General features: G+C 42.1%; 1 protein-coding gene across 1 annotated transcript; it reads right to left on the bottom strand.

Moving 5' to 3' along the window:
* Window positions 1-122: 122 nt before the first annotated feature.
* Window positions 123-18,561, bottom strand: acaa1 (acetyl-CoA acyltransferase 1). Its single transcript, XM_024404440.2, has 12 exons — window positions 18,061-18,561; window positions 10,518-10,611; window positions 10,358-10,415; window positions 10,192-10,271; window positions 9,994-10,036; window positions 9,405-9,503; window positions 8,315-8,395; window positions 5,239-5,429; window positions 4,989-5,168; window positions 4,735-4,790; window positions 1,265-1,410; window positions 123-1,144 (listed from the first exon to the last, which is right to left on the bottom strand). Exons 1-12 carry the CDS (start codon window positions 18,409-18,411, stop codon window positions 1,069-1,071), a joined length of 1,455 nt encoding a protein of 484 aa, XP_024260208.1. The 5' UTR covers window positions 18,412-18,561; the 3' UTR covers window positions 123-1,068.

Raw genomic sequence — 18,561 nt, 5'->3', positions numbered from 1 at the left:
TGGCGACATTATACCAAAGATGGTTTGGTATGGTTTAGAAACTTTAGAACCAAGCTGGAGTTCTCAGTGTTATCGCCTGGACATGTTGAAATATCTTCAAGCCTAGAAAAAAAACTCCAGACTTCTGTCATAACTGTGAATTTATTGAAAAAAGTAATAATTACAGGGGTCAATTTGGAAAAATGAATCCCATCCCAGTCATCCTCAGGGATAACGGACATTCTAGAGTAATAATTACATAACCAACGTTCTCTAGTAATACAGGTCCCGTGCAAATAGTGCTTAACTAATCTACCCCATGTTATTCCATATCACCATCTCCTAACTAATCTACCCCATGTTATTCCATATCACCATCTCCTAACTAATCTACCCCATGTTATTCCATATCACCATCTCCTAACTAATCTACCCCATGTTATTCCATATCATCATCTCCTAACTAATCTACCCCATGTTATTCCATATCACCATCTCCTAACTAATCTACCCCATGTTATTCCATATCACCATCTCCTAACTAATCTACCCCATGTTATTCCATATCACCATCTCCTAACTAATCTACCCCATGTTATTCCATATCACCATCTCCTAACTAATCTACCCCATGTTATTCCATATCACCATCTCCTAACTAATCTACCCCATGTTATTCCATATCACCATCTAACTAATCTACCCCATGTTATTCCATATCACTCTTTCAGCCCCTAACATTGAACATTTCAAACAAAATCACATATTTACTGATTGATTTGTACAGCGGTATATCAAAGCACAATGATGCATTGCTTTCCTGAAATGCAAGGCACTTAGATTTATCAGACTTTGGCAAGGCATTAACATACAGTAATCTACGGAATGATTAACCAGTCAGTTCTCGTGCCGTCATTTATATGGAATCCAAAAACATGCACTCTGATGAATTACACAACTGACAAACTGTTAGTACTCAATAGTCAGGGCAGGAACACCTCAACGGTTAATCAACGGCTGATTCTGTCAAAGGTGTAAGAAGCATCACAGTGTAAACCCTTCATCAATATTATTATTGATCAGCTCCCTCTAAGGTCCAGGGTACTCAAACACTGCTGCAGCTCCCATCCCTGTTCCGATACACATGGACACCACGCCATAGGCCCTGGGGAACACAACATGGGTTATGGTGAGCAAGGCTAGGGGGTGGCGATGAGACTACATAGTAGATATAGCACAAGAGGTAATACGATTGAGGATTCGATGGGACTAGACATATCCTTACCTCCTGCCCCTGCGTTTGAGTTCGTTGAGCAGGGTGACAACCTGGCGGGCCCCGGTGCAGCCCAGAGGGTGACCCAAGGCGATGGCTCCTCCGTTAGGGTTCACCTTCTCCAGGGGGATCCCCAGCTTCTCCACGCAATACACAGCCTGGGACACACATAGTCAAAACAGTCAAAAGTTTGGACAGACCTACTCATTCAATTTAACTTTACCTCCTCCCTAAGTTTGTTTTATTCACTGCTTTAGCACACTCCGCCAACCCTGATGTCCTTGCCGTGTCTGAATCCTGGCTTAGAAAGGCCACCAAAAATTCAGAGGTTTCCATCCCCAACTACAACATTTTCCATCAAGATAGAACTGCCAAAGGGGGAGGAGTTGCAATCTACTGCAGAGATTACCTGCAAAGTTCTGTCATACATTCCAGGTCTATTGATTTCTTCAAACCAAGCTGCTTACCTATTGCAGGTTCAGTCTTCCCAGCCTGGTGCAGGTCTACAATTTTGTTTCTGGTGTCCTTTGACAGCTCTTTGGTCTTGGCCATAGTGGAGTTTGGAGTGTGACTGTTTGAGGTTGTGGACAGGTGTCTTTTATACTGTCTTTTATACTTCTTTGGACACTGTGTTAACCTCTCTGGGATAGCCAGTGACAGCCAGTGAAAGTGCAGGGCGCCAAATTCAAAACAACAAAAATCTCATAATAAAAATTCCCCAAGTATACAACTATTTTACACCATTTTAAAGATAAACTTCTCGTTAATCCAGCCACAGTGTCCGATTTCAAAAAGGCTTTACGACGAAAGCACACCAAACGATTATGTTAGGTCAGAGCCAAGTCACAGAAAAACACTGCCATTTTTCCAGCCAAAGAGAGGAGTCACAAAAAGCACAAAGAGATAAAATTAATCACTAACCTTTTATGATCTTCATCAGATGACACTCATAGGACTTCATGTTACACAATACATGTATGTTTTGTTTGATAAAGTTCATATTTATATTTTAAAAATCTGAGTTTACATTGGCGCGTTACGTTCAGTAGTTCGAAAAACATCCGGTGATTTTGCAGAGAGCCACATCAATTTACAGAAATACTCATCATAAATGATGAAAATACAAGTGTTATACATGGAACTTTAGATACACTTCTCCTTAATGCAATCACTGTGTCAGATTTCAAAAAAGCTTTACGGGAAAAGCACACCATGCTATAATCTGAGTACAACGCTCAGAGAACAAAACAGCCAAACAGATATCCACCATGTCGTGGAGTCAACAGAAGTCAGAAATAGCATTATAAATATTCACTTACCTTTGATGATCTTCATCAGAATGCTCTCCCAGGAATCCCAGTTCCACAAAAAATGTTTGTCTTGTTTGATAAAATCCCTCATTTATGTCCAAATACCTCCTTGTTGTTTGCGTGTTTAGTACACAATCCAAAATCACGATGCGCAGGAAAGTCCATGCGAAAGTTCAGACAAAAAGTTATTTTACAGTTCATAGAAACATGTCAAACGAAGTATAGAATCAATCTTTAGGATGTTTTTATCAGAAATCTTCAATAATGTTCCAACCGGAGAATTTCTTTGTCGGTAGAAAAGCAATGGAACTCGAGCTAACTCTCACGTGAACGCGTGTCACGAGCTCATGGCACTCTGCCAGACACCTGGCTCAAACAGCCCCTATTCGCCCCCACTTTCACAGTAGAAGCATCAAACAAGATTCTAAAGACTGTTGACATCTTGAGTAAACTCTCCTTCCAGACTCATATTAAGCATCTCCAATCCAAAAGTAAATCTAGAATCGGCTTCCTATTTCGCAACAAAGCCTCCTTTATTCACGCTGCCAAAAATACCCTGGTAAAACTGACTATCCCACCGATCCTCAACTTCGGCGATGTCATTTACAAAATAGCCTCCAACACTCTACTCTGTAAACTGGATGCAGTCTATCACAGTGCCATCCGTTTTGTCACCAAAGCCCCATATACTACCTACCACTGTGACCTGTATGCTCTCGTTGGCTGGCCCTCGATACATATTCATCTCCAGACCCACTGGCTCCAAGTCATCTATAAGTCTTTGCTAGGTAAAGCTCCGCCTTAGCAACACACACGCAACACACACACCAGCAGGTATATTTCACTGGTCATCCCCAAAGCCAACACCTCCTTTGGCCGCCTTTTCTTCCAGTTCTCTGCTGCCAATGACTGGAACGAATTGCAAAAATCCCTGAAGCTGGAGACTCATATCTCCCTCGCTAACTTTAAGCATCAGCTGTCAGAGCAGCTTACTGATCGCTGCACCTGTACACAGCCAATCTGTAAATAGCCCATCCAACTGCCTACCTCATCCCCATATTGTTTTTATTTACTTCTTTTTTTTAAACTCTTTTGCACACCAGTATTTCTACTTGCACATCATCATCTGCACATCTATCACTCCAGTGTTAATTTGCTAAATTGTAATTACTTCGTTACTATTGGCCTATTTATTGCCTTACCTCCTTACTCCATTTGAACACACTGTGTATAGATTTCTCTATTGTGTTATTGACTGTACGCTTATTTATTCCATGTGTAACTCTGTGTTGTTGTTTTTTGTTGCACTGCTTTGCTTTATCTTGGCCAGGTAGCAGTTGTAAATGAGAATTTGTTCTCAACTGGCCTACCTGGTTAAATAAAGGTGAATAAAATAAATAAAAAATAAACCTTTGTGCCATAATTGATCTCTTTCAGGCAGAGAGTACACCTGGCATACAGTGGATAAAAAGGGGTATCAAAGAAGTGAGAAAGAGGGAAAGTGTGTTGTCTTCCTTTCACCTCTACAGTGGCATCCAGCTTAAGCCATTTATTGTTGAAGTTCTTGTCTCGGGGTGGCAGGTAGCCAGGTAGAGCGTTGGGCCAGTAACCGGAAGGTTACTGGATCAAATCCCTGAGCTGACAAGGTAAAAGTCTGTCGTTCTGCCTGAGCAAGGCAGTTAACCCACTGTTCCCCAGGCGACGACGACGTGGATGTCGATTAAGGCAGCCCCCCACACCACTCTGATTCATAGGTTGGGTTAAATGCGGAAGACACATTTCAGTTGAATGCATTCACAGTTGGACAACTGACTAGGTATTGATCTATTGAACCTTTACAAGGTCGTTTTTACAGTTGAAACTTGTTTTAAATGCAAAGAAAACACATGATTTTTTTTGTCTTCTTTTAAATAGGTTGAAACCTGTTATTATAAAAGCAATAAGGCCCTTGAAACTTTGGAACCAGGCTGTCAGTCTGTGGCTGTCGGTCTGTGGCTGTCTGTCAGCCTGTGTGTCAGTCAGCCTGTGTGTCGGTCTGTGGCTGTCGGCCTGTGGCTGTCCGTCTGTGGCTGTCGGTCTGTGGCTGTCGGCCTGTGGCTGTCGGCCTGTGGTCTGTCAGCCTGTGTCTGTCAGCCTGTGTCCAAAGTACTACAACTCTATACAGAGACTCACCTGGCTGGCGAACGCCTCGTTGATCTCAAACACGTCAATATCAGCTACAGTCAGACCTGAGGAGATGACGGAGTTCGTTAAAGACCCTTTTAGCGGAACAGATAAATCAAAAGGTGTCCGGCATCCCAGACCCGCTACCACCCAGAGCCGCTACCACCCAGAGCCGCTACCACCCAGAACCAAATGTCACATACAGAACACGTCCATGTGGACATAATCCAAGCTCTAAAAGATCTGTAGTGGTCTGTACTCACCGGCCTGCCCCAGAGCAGCAGGGATGGCATAGGCTGGTCCGATACCCATGACATCAGGGGGTACCCCCACCACAGCACTGGCCTTCAGCACCCCCAGGACTGGCAGAGACAGGGACTCCACCACGGACCTCCTGCCCACCAGCAGCGCTGCTGCACCGTCACTCACCTGGCTGGAGTTACCTGGACCAGGGGAGAAGACCTCATCAGCTGGGGCAGAGAGATGGTGGGTGTGTGTGTGTGATCTCCCCACCTGCGGTGGTGCTGCCGTCAGGTTTGAAAGCCCCTCTGAGTTTGGTCAGCCCTGCCAGCGTGGTACCGGGCCGGATCCCATCGTCCTTGGTTACGGTAACCGTACGTTCAGAGCCGTCTTCGTCAACAAACTTTGTGGTTACTGGGCAGATCTCCTGGTCAAATATCCCCTGCTTCTGAGCCTGGCTGGCCCTAGGAGGAGGCTGAGAGTTAGAGGCTGTCTGGATGAACAGGGCACTGAATACATCTCTAGTGCACTATAGGGCTCTGGTCAAAAGTAGTGCACTACAGGGCTCTGGTCAAAAGTAGTGTACTACAGGGCTCTGGTCAAAAGTAGTGTACTACAGGGCTCTGGTCAAAAGTAGTACACTACAGGGCTCTGGTCAAAGTAGTACACTACAGGGCTCTGGTCAAAAGTAGTGCACTACAGGGCTCTGGTCAAAAGTAGTGCACTACAGGGCTCTGGTCAAAAGTAGTGCACGACAGGGCTCTGGTCAAAAGTAGTGCACGACAGGGCTCTGGTCAAAAGTAGTGCACGACAGGGCTCTGGTCAAAAGTAGTGCACGACAGGGCTCTGGTCAAAAGTAGTGCACGACAGGGCTCTGGTCAAAAGTAGTACACTACAGGGCTCTGGTCAAAAGTAGTACACTACAGGGCTCTGGTCAAAAGTAGTGCACTACAGGGCTCTGGTCAAAAGTAGTGCACTACAGGGCTCTGATCAAAGTATTACACTACAGGGCTCTGATCAAAGTAGTACACTACAGGGCTCTGATCAAAGTAGTACACTACAGGGCTCTGATCAAAGTAGTACACTACAGGGCTCTGATCAAAAGTAGTACACTACAGGGCTCTGATCAAAGTAGTACACTACAGGGCTCTGATCAAAAGTAGTGCACTACAGGACTCTGATCAAAAGTAGTACACTACAGGGCTCTGGTCAAAGTAGTGCACTACAGGGCTCTGGTCATTTGGGACGCAAACTTTAACTACTGCAGGAGAATAATTATATCATAACAGCTCCATGGTAATATTATATCATAACAGCTCCATGGTAATATTATATCAGAAGATAACAGCTCCATGGTAATATTATATCAGTGGATAACAGCTCCATGGTAATATTATATCAGTGGATAACAGCTCCATGGTAATATTATATCATAACAGCTCCATGGTAATATTTTATCATAACAGCTCCATGGTAATATTATATCATAACAGCTCCATGGTAATATTATATCAGAAGATAACAGCTCCATGGTAATATTATATCAGTGGATAACAGCTCCATGGTAATATTATATCAGTGGATAACAGCTCCATGGTAATATTATATCATAACAGCTCCATGGTAATATTTTATCAGTGGATAACAGCTCCATGGTAATATTAGATCATAACAGCTCCATGGTAATATTATATCAGAAGATAACAGCTCCATGGTAATATTATATCAGTGGATAACAGCTCCATGGTAATATTATATCAGTGGATAACAGCTCCATGGTAATATTATATCATAACAGCTCCATGGTAATATTATATCATAACAGCTCCATGGTAATATTATATCAGTGGATAACAGCTCCATGGTCATATTATATCAGTGGATAACAGCTCCATGGTAATATTATATCAGTGGATAACAGCTCCATGGTCATATTATATCAGTGGATAACAGCTCCAGCTCCATGGTAATATTATATCATAACAGCTCCATGGTAATATTATATCAGAAGATAACAGCTCCATGGTAATATTATATCAGTGGATAACAGCTCCATGGTAATATTATATCATAACAGCTCCATGGTAATATTATATCAGTGGATAACAGCTCCATGGTAATATTATATCATAACAGCTCCATGGTAATATTATATCAGTGGATAACAGCTCCATGGTAATATTATATCAGTGGATAACAGCTCCATGGTCATATTATATCAGTGGATAACAGCTCCATGGTAATATTATATCAGTGGATAACAGCTCCATGGTAATATTATATCAGTGGATAACAGCTCCATGGTAATATTATATCAGTGGATAACAGCTCCATGGTAATATTATATCATAACAGCTCCATGGTAATAGTATATCAGTGGATAACAGCTCCATGGTAATATTATATCAGTGGATAACAGCTCCATGGTAATATTATATCAGTGGATAACAGCTCCATGGTAATATTATATCATAACAGCTCCATGGTAATATTATATCAGAAGATAACAGCTCCATGGTAATATTATATCAGTGGATAACAGCTCCATGGTAATATTATATCAGTGGATAACAGCTCCATGGTAATATTATATCATAACAGCTCCATGGTAATATTATATCAGTGGATAACAGCTCCATGGTAATATTATATCATGGATAACAGCTCCATGGTAATATTATATCAGTGGATAACAGCTCCATGGTCATATTATATCAGTGGATAACAGCTCCATGGTAATATTATATCAGTGGATAACAGCTCCATGGTAATATTATATCAGTGGATAACAGCTCCATGGTAATATTATATCATAACAGCTCCATGGTAATATTATATCAGTGGATAACAGCTCCATGGTAATATTATATCAGTGGATAACAGCTCCATGGTAATATTATATCATAACAGCTCCATGGTAATATTATATCAGTGGATAACAGCTCCATGGTAATATTATATCAGTGGATAACAGCTCCATGGTAATATTATATCAGTGGATTACAGCTCCATGGTAATATTATATCAGTGGATAACAGCTCCATGGTAATATTATATCATAACAGCTCCATGGTAATATTATATCATAACAGCTCCATGGTAATATTATATCAGTGGATAACAGCTCCATGGTAATATTATATCAGTGGATGACAGCTCCATGGTAATATTATATCAGTGGATGACAGCTCCATGGTAATATTATATCAGTGGATGACAGCTCCATGGTAATATTATATCAGTGGATAACAGCTCCATGGTAATATTATATCAGTGGATAATAGCTCCATGGTAATATTATATCAGTGGATGACAGCTCCATGGTAATATTATGACAGAATTCTCTTACTTCTGCTGAGAGCTGAAGGCGAACGCATCCTGCTTCTCTCTGGAGACACCGAACCGCTCTGCCACATTCTCTGAGGTGATGCTGCCGCCGAAACACACAGATTATTATATGGTGACACACACCACAGCCCGGGCACATTATCAACACAGACTACATGACACCACTGCAGTCAGTCCCCCGGAGAGATGCTCAATTGATATTCACAGTAGTAGTACAATGTGGTACAGAGAGCAGTGACTGACCCCTGTTACTATGGTTACCACTGTGTTCCACTGTGAGACTAACCTGAGTCAGAATAAATGCTGCATGGGGCTAAAGTCAGAAACCTGTATTCTAACTGCTGCTACTGTACTGTGTTCAGAGGAACAGGAACACATTCTATATTCTAACTGCTGCTACTGTACTGTGTTCAGAGGAACAGGGGAATAACACACTGAGCTAGCATTAACTGGATACGTTGTTGCAAACTTGCAATACCCAACATACATTTCCAATTCTCTGTGAAACTTTCTAATCAGCCTTTGTCAACGACATTGCCGCTAGATTTGTAGATGCAAATGATATAGCCTAGCCATTATTCACATAGCATCATATAGCCTAGCCATTATTCACATAGCATCATATAGCCTAGCCATTATTCACACAGCATCATATAGCCTAGCCATTATTCACATAGCATCATATAGCCTAGCCATTATTCACATAGCATCATATAGCCTAGCCATTATTCACATAGCATCATATAGCCTAGCCATTATTCACATAGCATCATATAGCCTAGCCATTATTCACATAGCATCATATAGCCTAGCCATTATTCACATAGCATCATATAGCCTAGCCATTATTCACATAATTCTTATTTTCAATGACGGCCTAGGAACAGTGGGTTAACTGCCTGTTCAGGAGCAGAACGACAGATTTGTACCTTGTCAGCTCGGGGTTTGAACTTGCAACCTTCCATATACTAGTCCAACGCTCTAACCACTAGGCTACCCTGCTGCCCCATTATTCACATAGCATCATATTGCCTAGCCATAATTCATATAGCCTTGCCATAATTCATATAAATGGTTATGCACAACCTTACCCCATAGGTATGACACAGTCTCTAGCCTTCTCGTAGTCCATAAGTCTGGAGCTCACATCGCCTGGTTCCCCAGCGTCACGCAGAGACATGCTCTCCACTCTGGAGACAAGACAAAATAACTGTAGCCATTTAGGAACCTGGACTGTTTCGGCAGGTTATAGGTTCAACTTCTATACTGTTCAGGAACCTGGACTGTGTCGGCAGGTTATACAGTGGGGAGAACAAGTATTTGATACACTGCCGATTTTGCAGGTTTTCCTACTTACAAAGCATGTAGAGGTCTGTCATTTTTATCATAGGTACACTTCAACTGTGAGAGGCGGAATCTAAAACAAAAATCCAGAAAATCCCATTGTATGATTTTTAAGTAATTGCTTATAAGTAGGAAAACCTGCTAAATTTGCAGTGTATCAAATACTTGTTCTCCCCACTGTAGGTTCAACTTCTATACTGCTCAGGAACCTGGACTGTTTTGGCAGGTTAAAGGTTCAACTTCTATACTGTTTAGGAACCTGTACTCTATATTAAGAGTGAAATAGGATCCATTCTTATTAAGGCATACACGGTTAAAACAGGAGACTATACTAACCCACAGGCCAGACCCATATCATATGACCCACTCCTGATGGCTCCTGGAACATAGAGAGAACACATGTTAACTAAATCAACTCTATCATGGTTGTGTGATAGTTCCTAAAGATGGAGTTTGTAGCCACAAATGAGGGCTAAAGAGTTCATCTAGTTACATATGCCTACACACTAACACTGTAATATGTGGGATTATTACCTGCGACGTTGAACAGAGCCTGTAGTCCAGAGGAACACATCCTGTTGACGGTGTAGACAGGAACAGTCTCTGGGAACTCACTTGGAAAGACATACATTCCTGGTTAAAACCATTCAGTGCCATTCTATTTACCTGTGAGTCATATCTAACAGTAAGGCAGACTCACCTGAGGAAGTGAGCCACTCTGGCCATGAGAGCACCTGCCCCAGGCTGTAGAACATTACCTAGAGGTCAGAAAAATATTACTGCTAAAGTATACATTAAACATGACTTACAAACCCTTATCATAGGTCTTCTATGAGGTAGGTAAGCCATTGATAACTCACCCACACAGATGTCCCCTAGTCTCTCAGGTGACAGTCCCACATCTACCAGGACCGATGTCATCACACAACTCAACAGCTCGTCTGGAGTGGTGTCCTGACAGACAGACAGACAGACAGACAGAACATTGAGTTACACATTGGTCATTCCACCTCACAAAGGAGAAGAGGATTTGACACCCACCATCTCAGATTGTTCTGAAATAGTTTCGGTAGTTAGAAACAGATACGATTAGCATTTCTGAAACATTATTTTGTTGAAAGATTACACTTTGAGAAATTAAGCTAATTGATTGTACCCAAATTGTTTATAGGATTCATATAATATTCAATAACTATAGTAGCTAAAGTCTGATTTGGACTAAATTCCATAACAATGATTAAAACATGGCCACAAGCAACCAATGGACCCTCCAAACCCCACATTAACCCCAACAGCCAGTACACAGTGTCAGTTCTCCATGTTTGACCAGTACTATAAAGCTGGGACGTGGAGCATTGTTTGTTCAACATACTGTTTGTATTCTCAGTGAATTTGGTGGTGTTTTCCCCCCCTGTTCAGATAAACCTAACCACTTCAATGCCTAATTTATGTCCCATCACCTTGTGCTGGGGACAATAAAAGGTCACACTAAAATGTGCCGTTTTGACACAACACAATGCCACAGATGTCAAGTTTATAGGGAATGGGAAATTGGCATGCTGACCAGATCTGTTGCCAGAGAATTGTAATGTTCATTTCTCTAGCATGAGCCGCATCCAACGTAGAATTTGGCAGTACGCCCAACCGGCCTCACAACCACAGTCCACGTGTATGGCGTTGTGTGGGCGAGCGGTTTACGGATGTCAACAGAGTGCCTCATGGTGGCGACGGCGTTATGGTATGGGTAGGTATAAACAAACACAATTGCATTTTAACAATGGCAATTTGAATGCACAGAGATACAGTGACGAGATCCTGAGGCCCATTGCCGTTACATTCATCCGCCGCCATCACCTCATGTTTCAGCATGATAATGCACAGCCCCATGTCACAAGGATCTGTATACAATATCTGGAAGCTGAAAATGTCCCAGTTCTCCCATGGCCTGCCACCCATTTATTTATTTTTTAACCTTTAGGCAAGTCGAGACAAATTCTTATTTTCAATGACGGCCTAGGAACAGTGGGTTGTTCAGGGGCAGATCAACAGATTTGTACCTTGTCAGCTCGGGGGTTTGAACTTTCAACCTTCCGGTTACTAGTCCAACGCTCTAACCACTCTGAGCATGTTTGGGATGCTCTGGATCGACGTGTATGACAGCGTGTTCCAGTTCCTGCAACTTCGCACAGCCATTGAAGAGGGGGACAACATTCCACAGGCCACAATCATCAGCCTGATCATGAAAAGGAGATGTCACACGTTGCATGAGGCAAATGGTGGTTACACCAGATACTGACTGGTTTTCTGATCAAAGCCTCTACTTTTTTTTGTATTCCCAGTCATGTGAAATCCACAATTAGTGCCTAATAAATGTACTTCAATTTACTTTTCCTTATATGAACTGTACCTTAGTAAAATGGTTGAAATTGTTACATGTTGCGTTTATATTTGTGTTCAGTATAATATGGCTACAATGTTGTTTGGTTTATTAGTTGAACAATCGCTGAGATTATTCAGTGCCTTCTTCATATGTCACACCTGCCAAGTGGATATGTTATCTTGGCAAAGGACACATGCTCACTAACAGGGATGTAAACAAATTTGTGCACAACATTTGAGGGAAATAAGCTTCTTGTGTGTGTATATAACATTTCTGGGATCTTTCATCTCATGAAACATGGGACCAACACTTTACATGTTATATTTTGTATTTTTCTTTATAAGTAATAACTAGTGATTCCAGATTGCTGGTAAAAACAGTTGACGAATTGTGCTTTTTCTCTGTGACCAAAACATTTTTAAGCTGATATGGGAGTGAAAACATTGAAGCGGCATATCAAACTGGGACAACGTTGTAAATTACACTGGCAAGTAGAAGAACATTTACCAGGGCATATTATTTCATTATAAATCAGATTATTTCACATGCAGATATGGGAAGCTAACTTTAAAGTCTCTTCAACTTCAAGATCACCATCTTGGTTTAGCTTGGCGTTAAATAAGCAGCCTATTTTGCGTCGATAACCAAATATAATCTCAGCGTCTGTTAAAACAATTATGTAGCCTTATTAGAATCCAAAAACAGGTGGTTTAGAAGTGATAAGTCTATTTTGAAACGTGAAAATAGATAGATGTGTTTCTTATTCTGTGACAAAAATATGTTTTTTTTTGCTGATATCGGAGCGAATGCATTGAATCAGCATATCAAATCAGAATATGCCAGGGCAAGTAGAAGAACATTTACCAGGGCATATTATTTCATTATAAATCAGATTATTTCACATGGAGATGTGTGAAGCTAAAAGGCTAGCTAGTTTGCAGTGTTAATACAAATAGCTAGCAAGGGAAGACGAGGCAAAAAGAGAAACTCCTCTTTTGCTTACACCACAAATGAGAAGACAATAAGAAAACCTCTGTCACCCCCTTGTGAATGTTGCTATATGGGAGTCTGGACCAGCAAGGTATCGCGTTACCAAAAGGTGTATTTCTAAAAAATCTAATCTGACTCCACCTAGCGCACGCCCATAGATCTACGCATGTGAAGTTTGTAGCGGCTCTAAACATATTTGGTGTGCAAGAGAAGCAGAGATGAGGGACATTTTTTACAGATGTCAACTAGATTGAAGCATTCATTCTATTGATTCATGACATTTGTGTTTATTTAGTCTTCTAGGGCAACAAGTGACCGAAGAAAAGCTGCATGCATCTAATTATAGACAAGTTGACTAACAAATAGTCTGCCAAAATGTCAGAAATTATAAGCAGAAACATAGGCCTGTCAAAAAAATTGTTCCACCGTCTCTGACTGTACAGCACATTTTCTATATTAGCGGGTTATGGTCGGGTCTGGACCTCTGATTTTCACTTTATCACATATAGTCAGCGGTTGCAGATGAGTTATTAGAAATTGCAGGCGGGTGAACAAACAGCTGACCCGCACATCACTAGTTGCTACATTCCAAATTATATTGGTGACTAGTTGCAGTGGTTGGAGACTAGTTGCAGTGGTTGGAGACTAGTTGCAGTGGTTGGAGACTAGTTGCAGTGGTTGGAGACTAGTTGCAGTGGTTGGAGACTAGTTGCAGTGGTTGGAGACTAGTTGCAGTGGTTGGAGACTAGTTGCAGTGGTTGGTGCCTTAATGGTGCAGCTTGTTGTACATAACATGTGTCTTTTCTGTTTAGCCATGCACTGTTTAGCTATGCATGAATTTCAACTTTGTCAATGTTTTCATCATCTGTAATTATGAAGTGCTTTGAAACGCAGGTCATGACACCATCATCCCAGACACACTCCAATTCAAATACCGCCCCAACAGATCTACAGATGACGCAATCTCAATCGCACTCCACACTGACATCTCCCACCTGGACAAAAGGGGAAGTAACTATGTGAGAATGATGTTCTACAGCTCAGCGTTCAACGACATAGTCCCCTCCAATCTCATCACCAAGCTTAGGACATTGGGTCTGTACACCACCCTCCACAACTGAATCCTGGACTTCCTAATGGGCTGACCCCAGGTGGTGAGGGTAGCCAAAAACACCTATGCCACGCTGACCCTCAACACCAACACAGGGACCTCTCGGGGGTGTGTGCTTAGTCCCCTCCTGTACTCCCTGTTCATCTACAACTGCGTGGCCACGCATGACCAATACCTTCATCAAGTTTGCTGATGACACAGCAGTTGTAGGCCTGATCAACAATGCTGATGAGTCAGAGACTTAGCAGTAAGCCCAAGGAGCTGATCATGGACTACAGGAAAAGGAGGGCCGAACACGCCCCAATTCACATCGACAGGGAGTGGAGCGGGTCGAGAGCTTCAAGTTCCTTAGCATCCACAACACTAAGGACTTAACGACTGTGCGGACCATGTTAAGAGGGCATGACAGTGCCTCTTCCCCCTCAGAAGGCTGAAGAGATTTGGCCCTCGGACCCTCAAAGTTTTACAGCTGCACCAGAGATCATCTTGACTGGCTGATTCACCGTTTGGTATGGCAAAGCGCTACAGAGGGTGGTGTGGACAGCCCAGTACATCACTGGGGCCGAGTTCCATGCCATCCAAGATCGCTATCAGGCGGTGTCAGAGGAAGGCCATGAAAAATTGCCAAAGAAAACTGAGGATGGATCAACAACATTGCAGTTACTCCACAATACTAACCTAATTGACAGAGTGAAAAGATAGAATAACAATATTCCAAAACATGCATCCTGTTTGCAACAAGGCACTAAAGTAATACTGTATTCAGGACATAAAGTTCATTTCTTTGCCCCATTTTTTGGATCAAATCCCACACAACATCACTTTGTACCCCTCTTCATATTTTCAAGCATGGTGGTGACTGCATCATGTTATGGGTATGCTTGTCATTGGCAAGGACTAGGGAAAAACAGAATGGAGCTAAGCACAGGCAAAATCCTAGAATAAAACCTGGTTCAGTCTGCTTTCCACCAGACACTGGGAGATTAATTCATCTTTCAGCAGGATAATAACCTTAAACAAAGGCCAAATCCACACTGGAGTTGCTTCAATCTGATTCTAACATGTACTGATTTAGGGGTTTGAAAACTTATGTAAATGTAATATTTCTGTATTTCATTTTCAATACAGATCACAAAATGTTTTTTAAAAACATGTTATCACTCATTATAGGGCAGGGGTTCCCAAACATTTTTGGCCCGCAAACCTATTTTGATGTCTGAAAATGCTCACGAACCCAATCATGTGAAAAAAATTACGTAAGTAACAGCTAATGTTTCGTTTTTTATTTGGGGCTATGGCAGTCAATTAAAAAACATTCTAACAGTATTTCTGATTGTCTTCTCAACTCACCATCACATACTTTTAAAATGGGGCTATGACAGCCAATTTGGAAAGGGAAAGGGGGATAACCCAGTCAGTTGTACAACTGAATGAGTCTTCCGCATTTAACCCAGGGGGATGCCGATTCGGCACGTCTTCGGCGCCAGGGGAACAGTGGGTTAACTGCCTTGCTCAGGGGCAGAATGACCGATTTTTACCTTGTCAATTGCAAACATAATGTATCTTACTAATGAGATGGGTGTGCTTGATGCAGATTGTCAGAGCTTCTCAAAGTCAGGGGGCGTGGTCGACAGTGTGCACTGCAGCTCTGCTGACATCCAACCTGGTTTTGGTTTTAATGCAGACGAGAGCACTGAATCCAGCTTCACACAGACATGAGCTGGCGAAGTGTAGCCTACCATTCGTTTTATGGTGCTTTTAAGACAACTGGAAACTCTGAAAAGGGTAAAATCATGACGTCAGTGATCTTCAGGTCGGAAAGTCGGGGCTCTAGAAAAAGGCCCAAGTTCCCGAGTTGGAATTCCGAGTTGGATGACTGTTCAAAAGATTTTTCCCAGTCGGAGCTCGTTTCTTTCCGAGTTCCCAGTTGTTTTGAACTCAGCATTAATGCTCAGAGGTGACGGCAAGGTATTTATTCCCTTTGAGTCAGGAACCAAAACTCCTTCGTAGTGACCCGTGAATGAGTTGTCTGAAGCATTCGGTCACATGACAGCTCAGTCAGCTGTTCAATTTCACTTACAATTTCACTTATGTCAACTGAGCCAGGATCACAGTCAAACAGATTGGGAAGAAGGTCCCAAAATGCTCTTCCAAGCATTGGAGATGAGCAATCACCACTAGTGTGGGACAATTGCTGATGCTGTGTCCTGTTATTTTCTTTTCATTACACAGAAAATCAACCAAGTCTGTTCTTTTTACATCCATTGTGAATAACAACAGTTCCTCTCTCAATGTGAAACATCTTTCCAACACTCCCCCCCGATAACCACCAAGCCTCGGTGTGAAATAGAACACTCCCCCTCGATAACCACCAAGCCTCGGTGTGAAATAGAACACTCCCCTCGATAACCACCAAGCCTCGGTGTGAAATAGAACACTCCCCCTCGATAACCACCAAGCCTCGGTGTGAAATAGAACACTCCCCCTCGATAACCACCAAGCCTCGGTGTGAAATAGAACACTCCCCCTCGATAACCACCAAGCCTCGGTGTGAAATAGAACACTCCCCCTCGATAACCACCAAGCCTCGGTGTGAAATAGATCATCATACTATGATCCCATAGCTCCACAGTTTTGTGAAGAGGTGTGTGCGTAGTGGATGTGGTATGATGTAGTTTACAATCAAACTTACTTACGGCAGTATATCAGAGCTCTGTGCTCAGCTCTTTTTCCGCCAGTTGCTCTCTGTGTATCATACAATGAGTCCATATGGCAGAGGGAGACTCATTCATAACTAGAGTGCAGAGGTCTGCCCGCCGTCCCGCCATAGATGGAGCCCCTTCTGTGCAAAAGCCCACCATTTGATCCCATATGGAATCTGTTTTTCATCAATATAGTCACACTGAACATCCCCTGTGCCGTTTCATGCTTGGGAATCGTGAGACAGAACAATATGTCCTTGTGAATAGCATCCCCGACATGTACAGCAAACAAAAATCAATGCATGGGCATCGACCCTCACAGCTAAAGTCCATTTGGAGAGCATCAGCTGGGCAGTTTGAGTCGTTCAGTCAGAGCATAAATGATTTGTTTAACAGTTTTACCTGACACATTTATTGATGTGAGTTCTCTTTGCCTCTGCCTCCCCACACATTGGTTTCACTATATCAATTACAGCTGGTAATATCAATATCTCTGCAGTAGTTTTTTAGTTTCATAGCGTAGCAGGCCTAGCCGTTCACCATGATTTATGTGCAACGGTCAAGTGCAGTCTTTTCCCATGATCTAAGGGCACTCTCTCATTGAATTTGATCTTTTAGATTAGAATAATTGTAATTGACATTTTTAAGGTTAACCACATTACAATGATTGAGATTAATATATATATATTAATGTTTTTTTTTTTAAAGGGTTTTGGAAATACTCCTTTGACCACATTTTCATATCTGGCGACCCCTCCCCAGGTTTTGGTACCGCTGTTATAGGGTATTGTGTGTAGGTGGATGAGATTTCTTTATTTTTTTCATCCATTTTGAATTCAGGCTTTAACACAACAAAATGTGAAATAAGTCAGGAGTATGAATAATTTCTGAAGGTACTGTATGTGTAATGTAATGGAATTGAGTCATGATCAAGGGCTAATGCCGCGTTCATAACAACTGGGAACTCGGGAAAATACGAGGTCAAATCATGACGTCAGTGATCTTCAACTCGGAAAGTCGGAGCTCTAGAAAGAGAAACGCGTTCCGGAGTTGGAATTCGAGTTGGATCAAATCAAATGTATTTATATAGCCCTTCTTACATCAGCTGGTATATCAAAGCAAGTAGTCAAGCAATGCAGGAGTAGAAGCACCATTCAAATCGATTTTCCCAGTCTGAGCTTTTTCCCAGTTGTTTTGAACGCGACGTTAGTCCTCCTTACCTTGAAAGATCCTTTTTTAGCCTTGCCGATAGCAGTCCTCAGCCCGTGGACCACCACTATATCATCTGGACTGGCGGATAAAGCACTACATTTTGCCCTGGAGACAATAGGATCGCTGTGGGTTTTGAACGTGTTCGGTGGCGATAAATGACCAAAAACTATCTTTACTCTGTTCATTGCGGTGGTAAAATAAGTAAGTAAACTGATACTTGAAGCTAAACTGTAACCACAATCAAGCCCGTGCAATGCACAAACACTGTCTATTCGCAAACGTCTACGCAGGAATGGTGAAAGTGTTAGTGTATTGTGCGGCCAGAGTTCGCCTCTTGCAACAATGGGAGCGTTCGACATTTCAGCCGACTTTAAAGGCAAGTCGAGGCTGAGTGATCTACAAGTCACCTCGCATCGTAAATAACTTGTCAATGTTAGTTGTAGATCAGTCAGTCATTTACAATTGTCCTATGATACATCACGGTGTTGATGCTCTCGAACACGGCCAAT

Source organism: Oncorhynchus tshawytscha, linkage group LG16 (assembly GCF_018296145.1).
Source record: "Oncorhynchus tshawytscha isolate Ot180627B linkage group LG16, Otsh_v2.0, whole genome shotgun sequence".
Lineage (NCBI taxonomy): Eukaryota > Metazoa > Chordata > Actinopteri > Salmoniformes > Salmonidae > Oncorhynchus > Oncorhynchus tshawytscha.
This window is presented reverse-complemented; position numbering and strand designations above follow the sequence as displayed.

Bases quoted from the DNA above. Each gene is read 5' to 3' on its own strand.
- acaa1 (XM_024404440.2), bottom strand. From the start codon at position 18,411: ATGTCGAACGCTCCCATTGTTGCAAGAGGCGAACTCTGGCCGCACAAT. The intron at 10,272-10,357 runs GTGAGTCTGCCT...TGTCTTTCCAAG, and splicing joins AGAGTGGCTCACTTCCTCAG to TGAGTTCCCAGAGACTGTTC. The intron at 1,411-4,734 runs GTGAGTCTCTGT...TGTGTGTCCCAG, and splicing joins ACGAGGCGTTCGCCAGCCAG to GCTGTGTATTGCGTGGAGAA.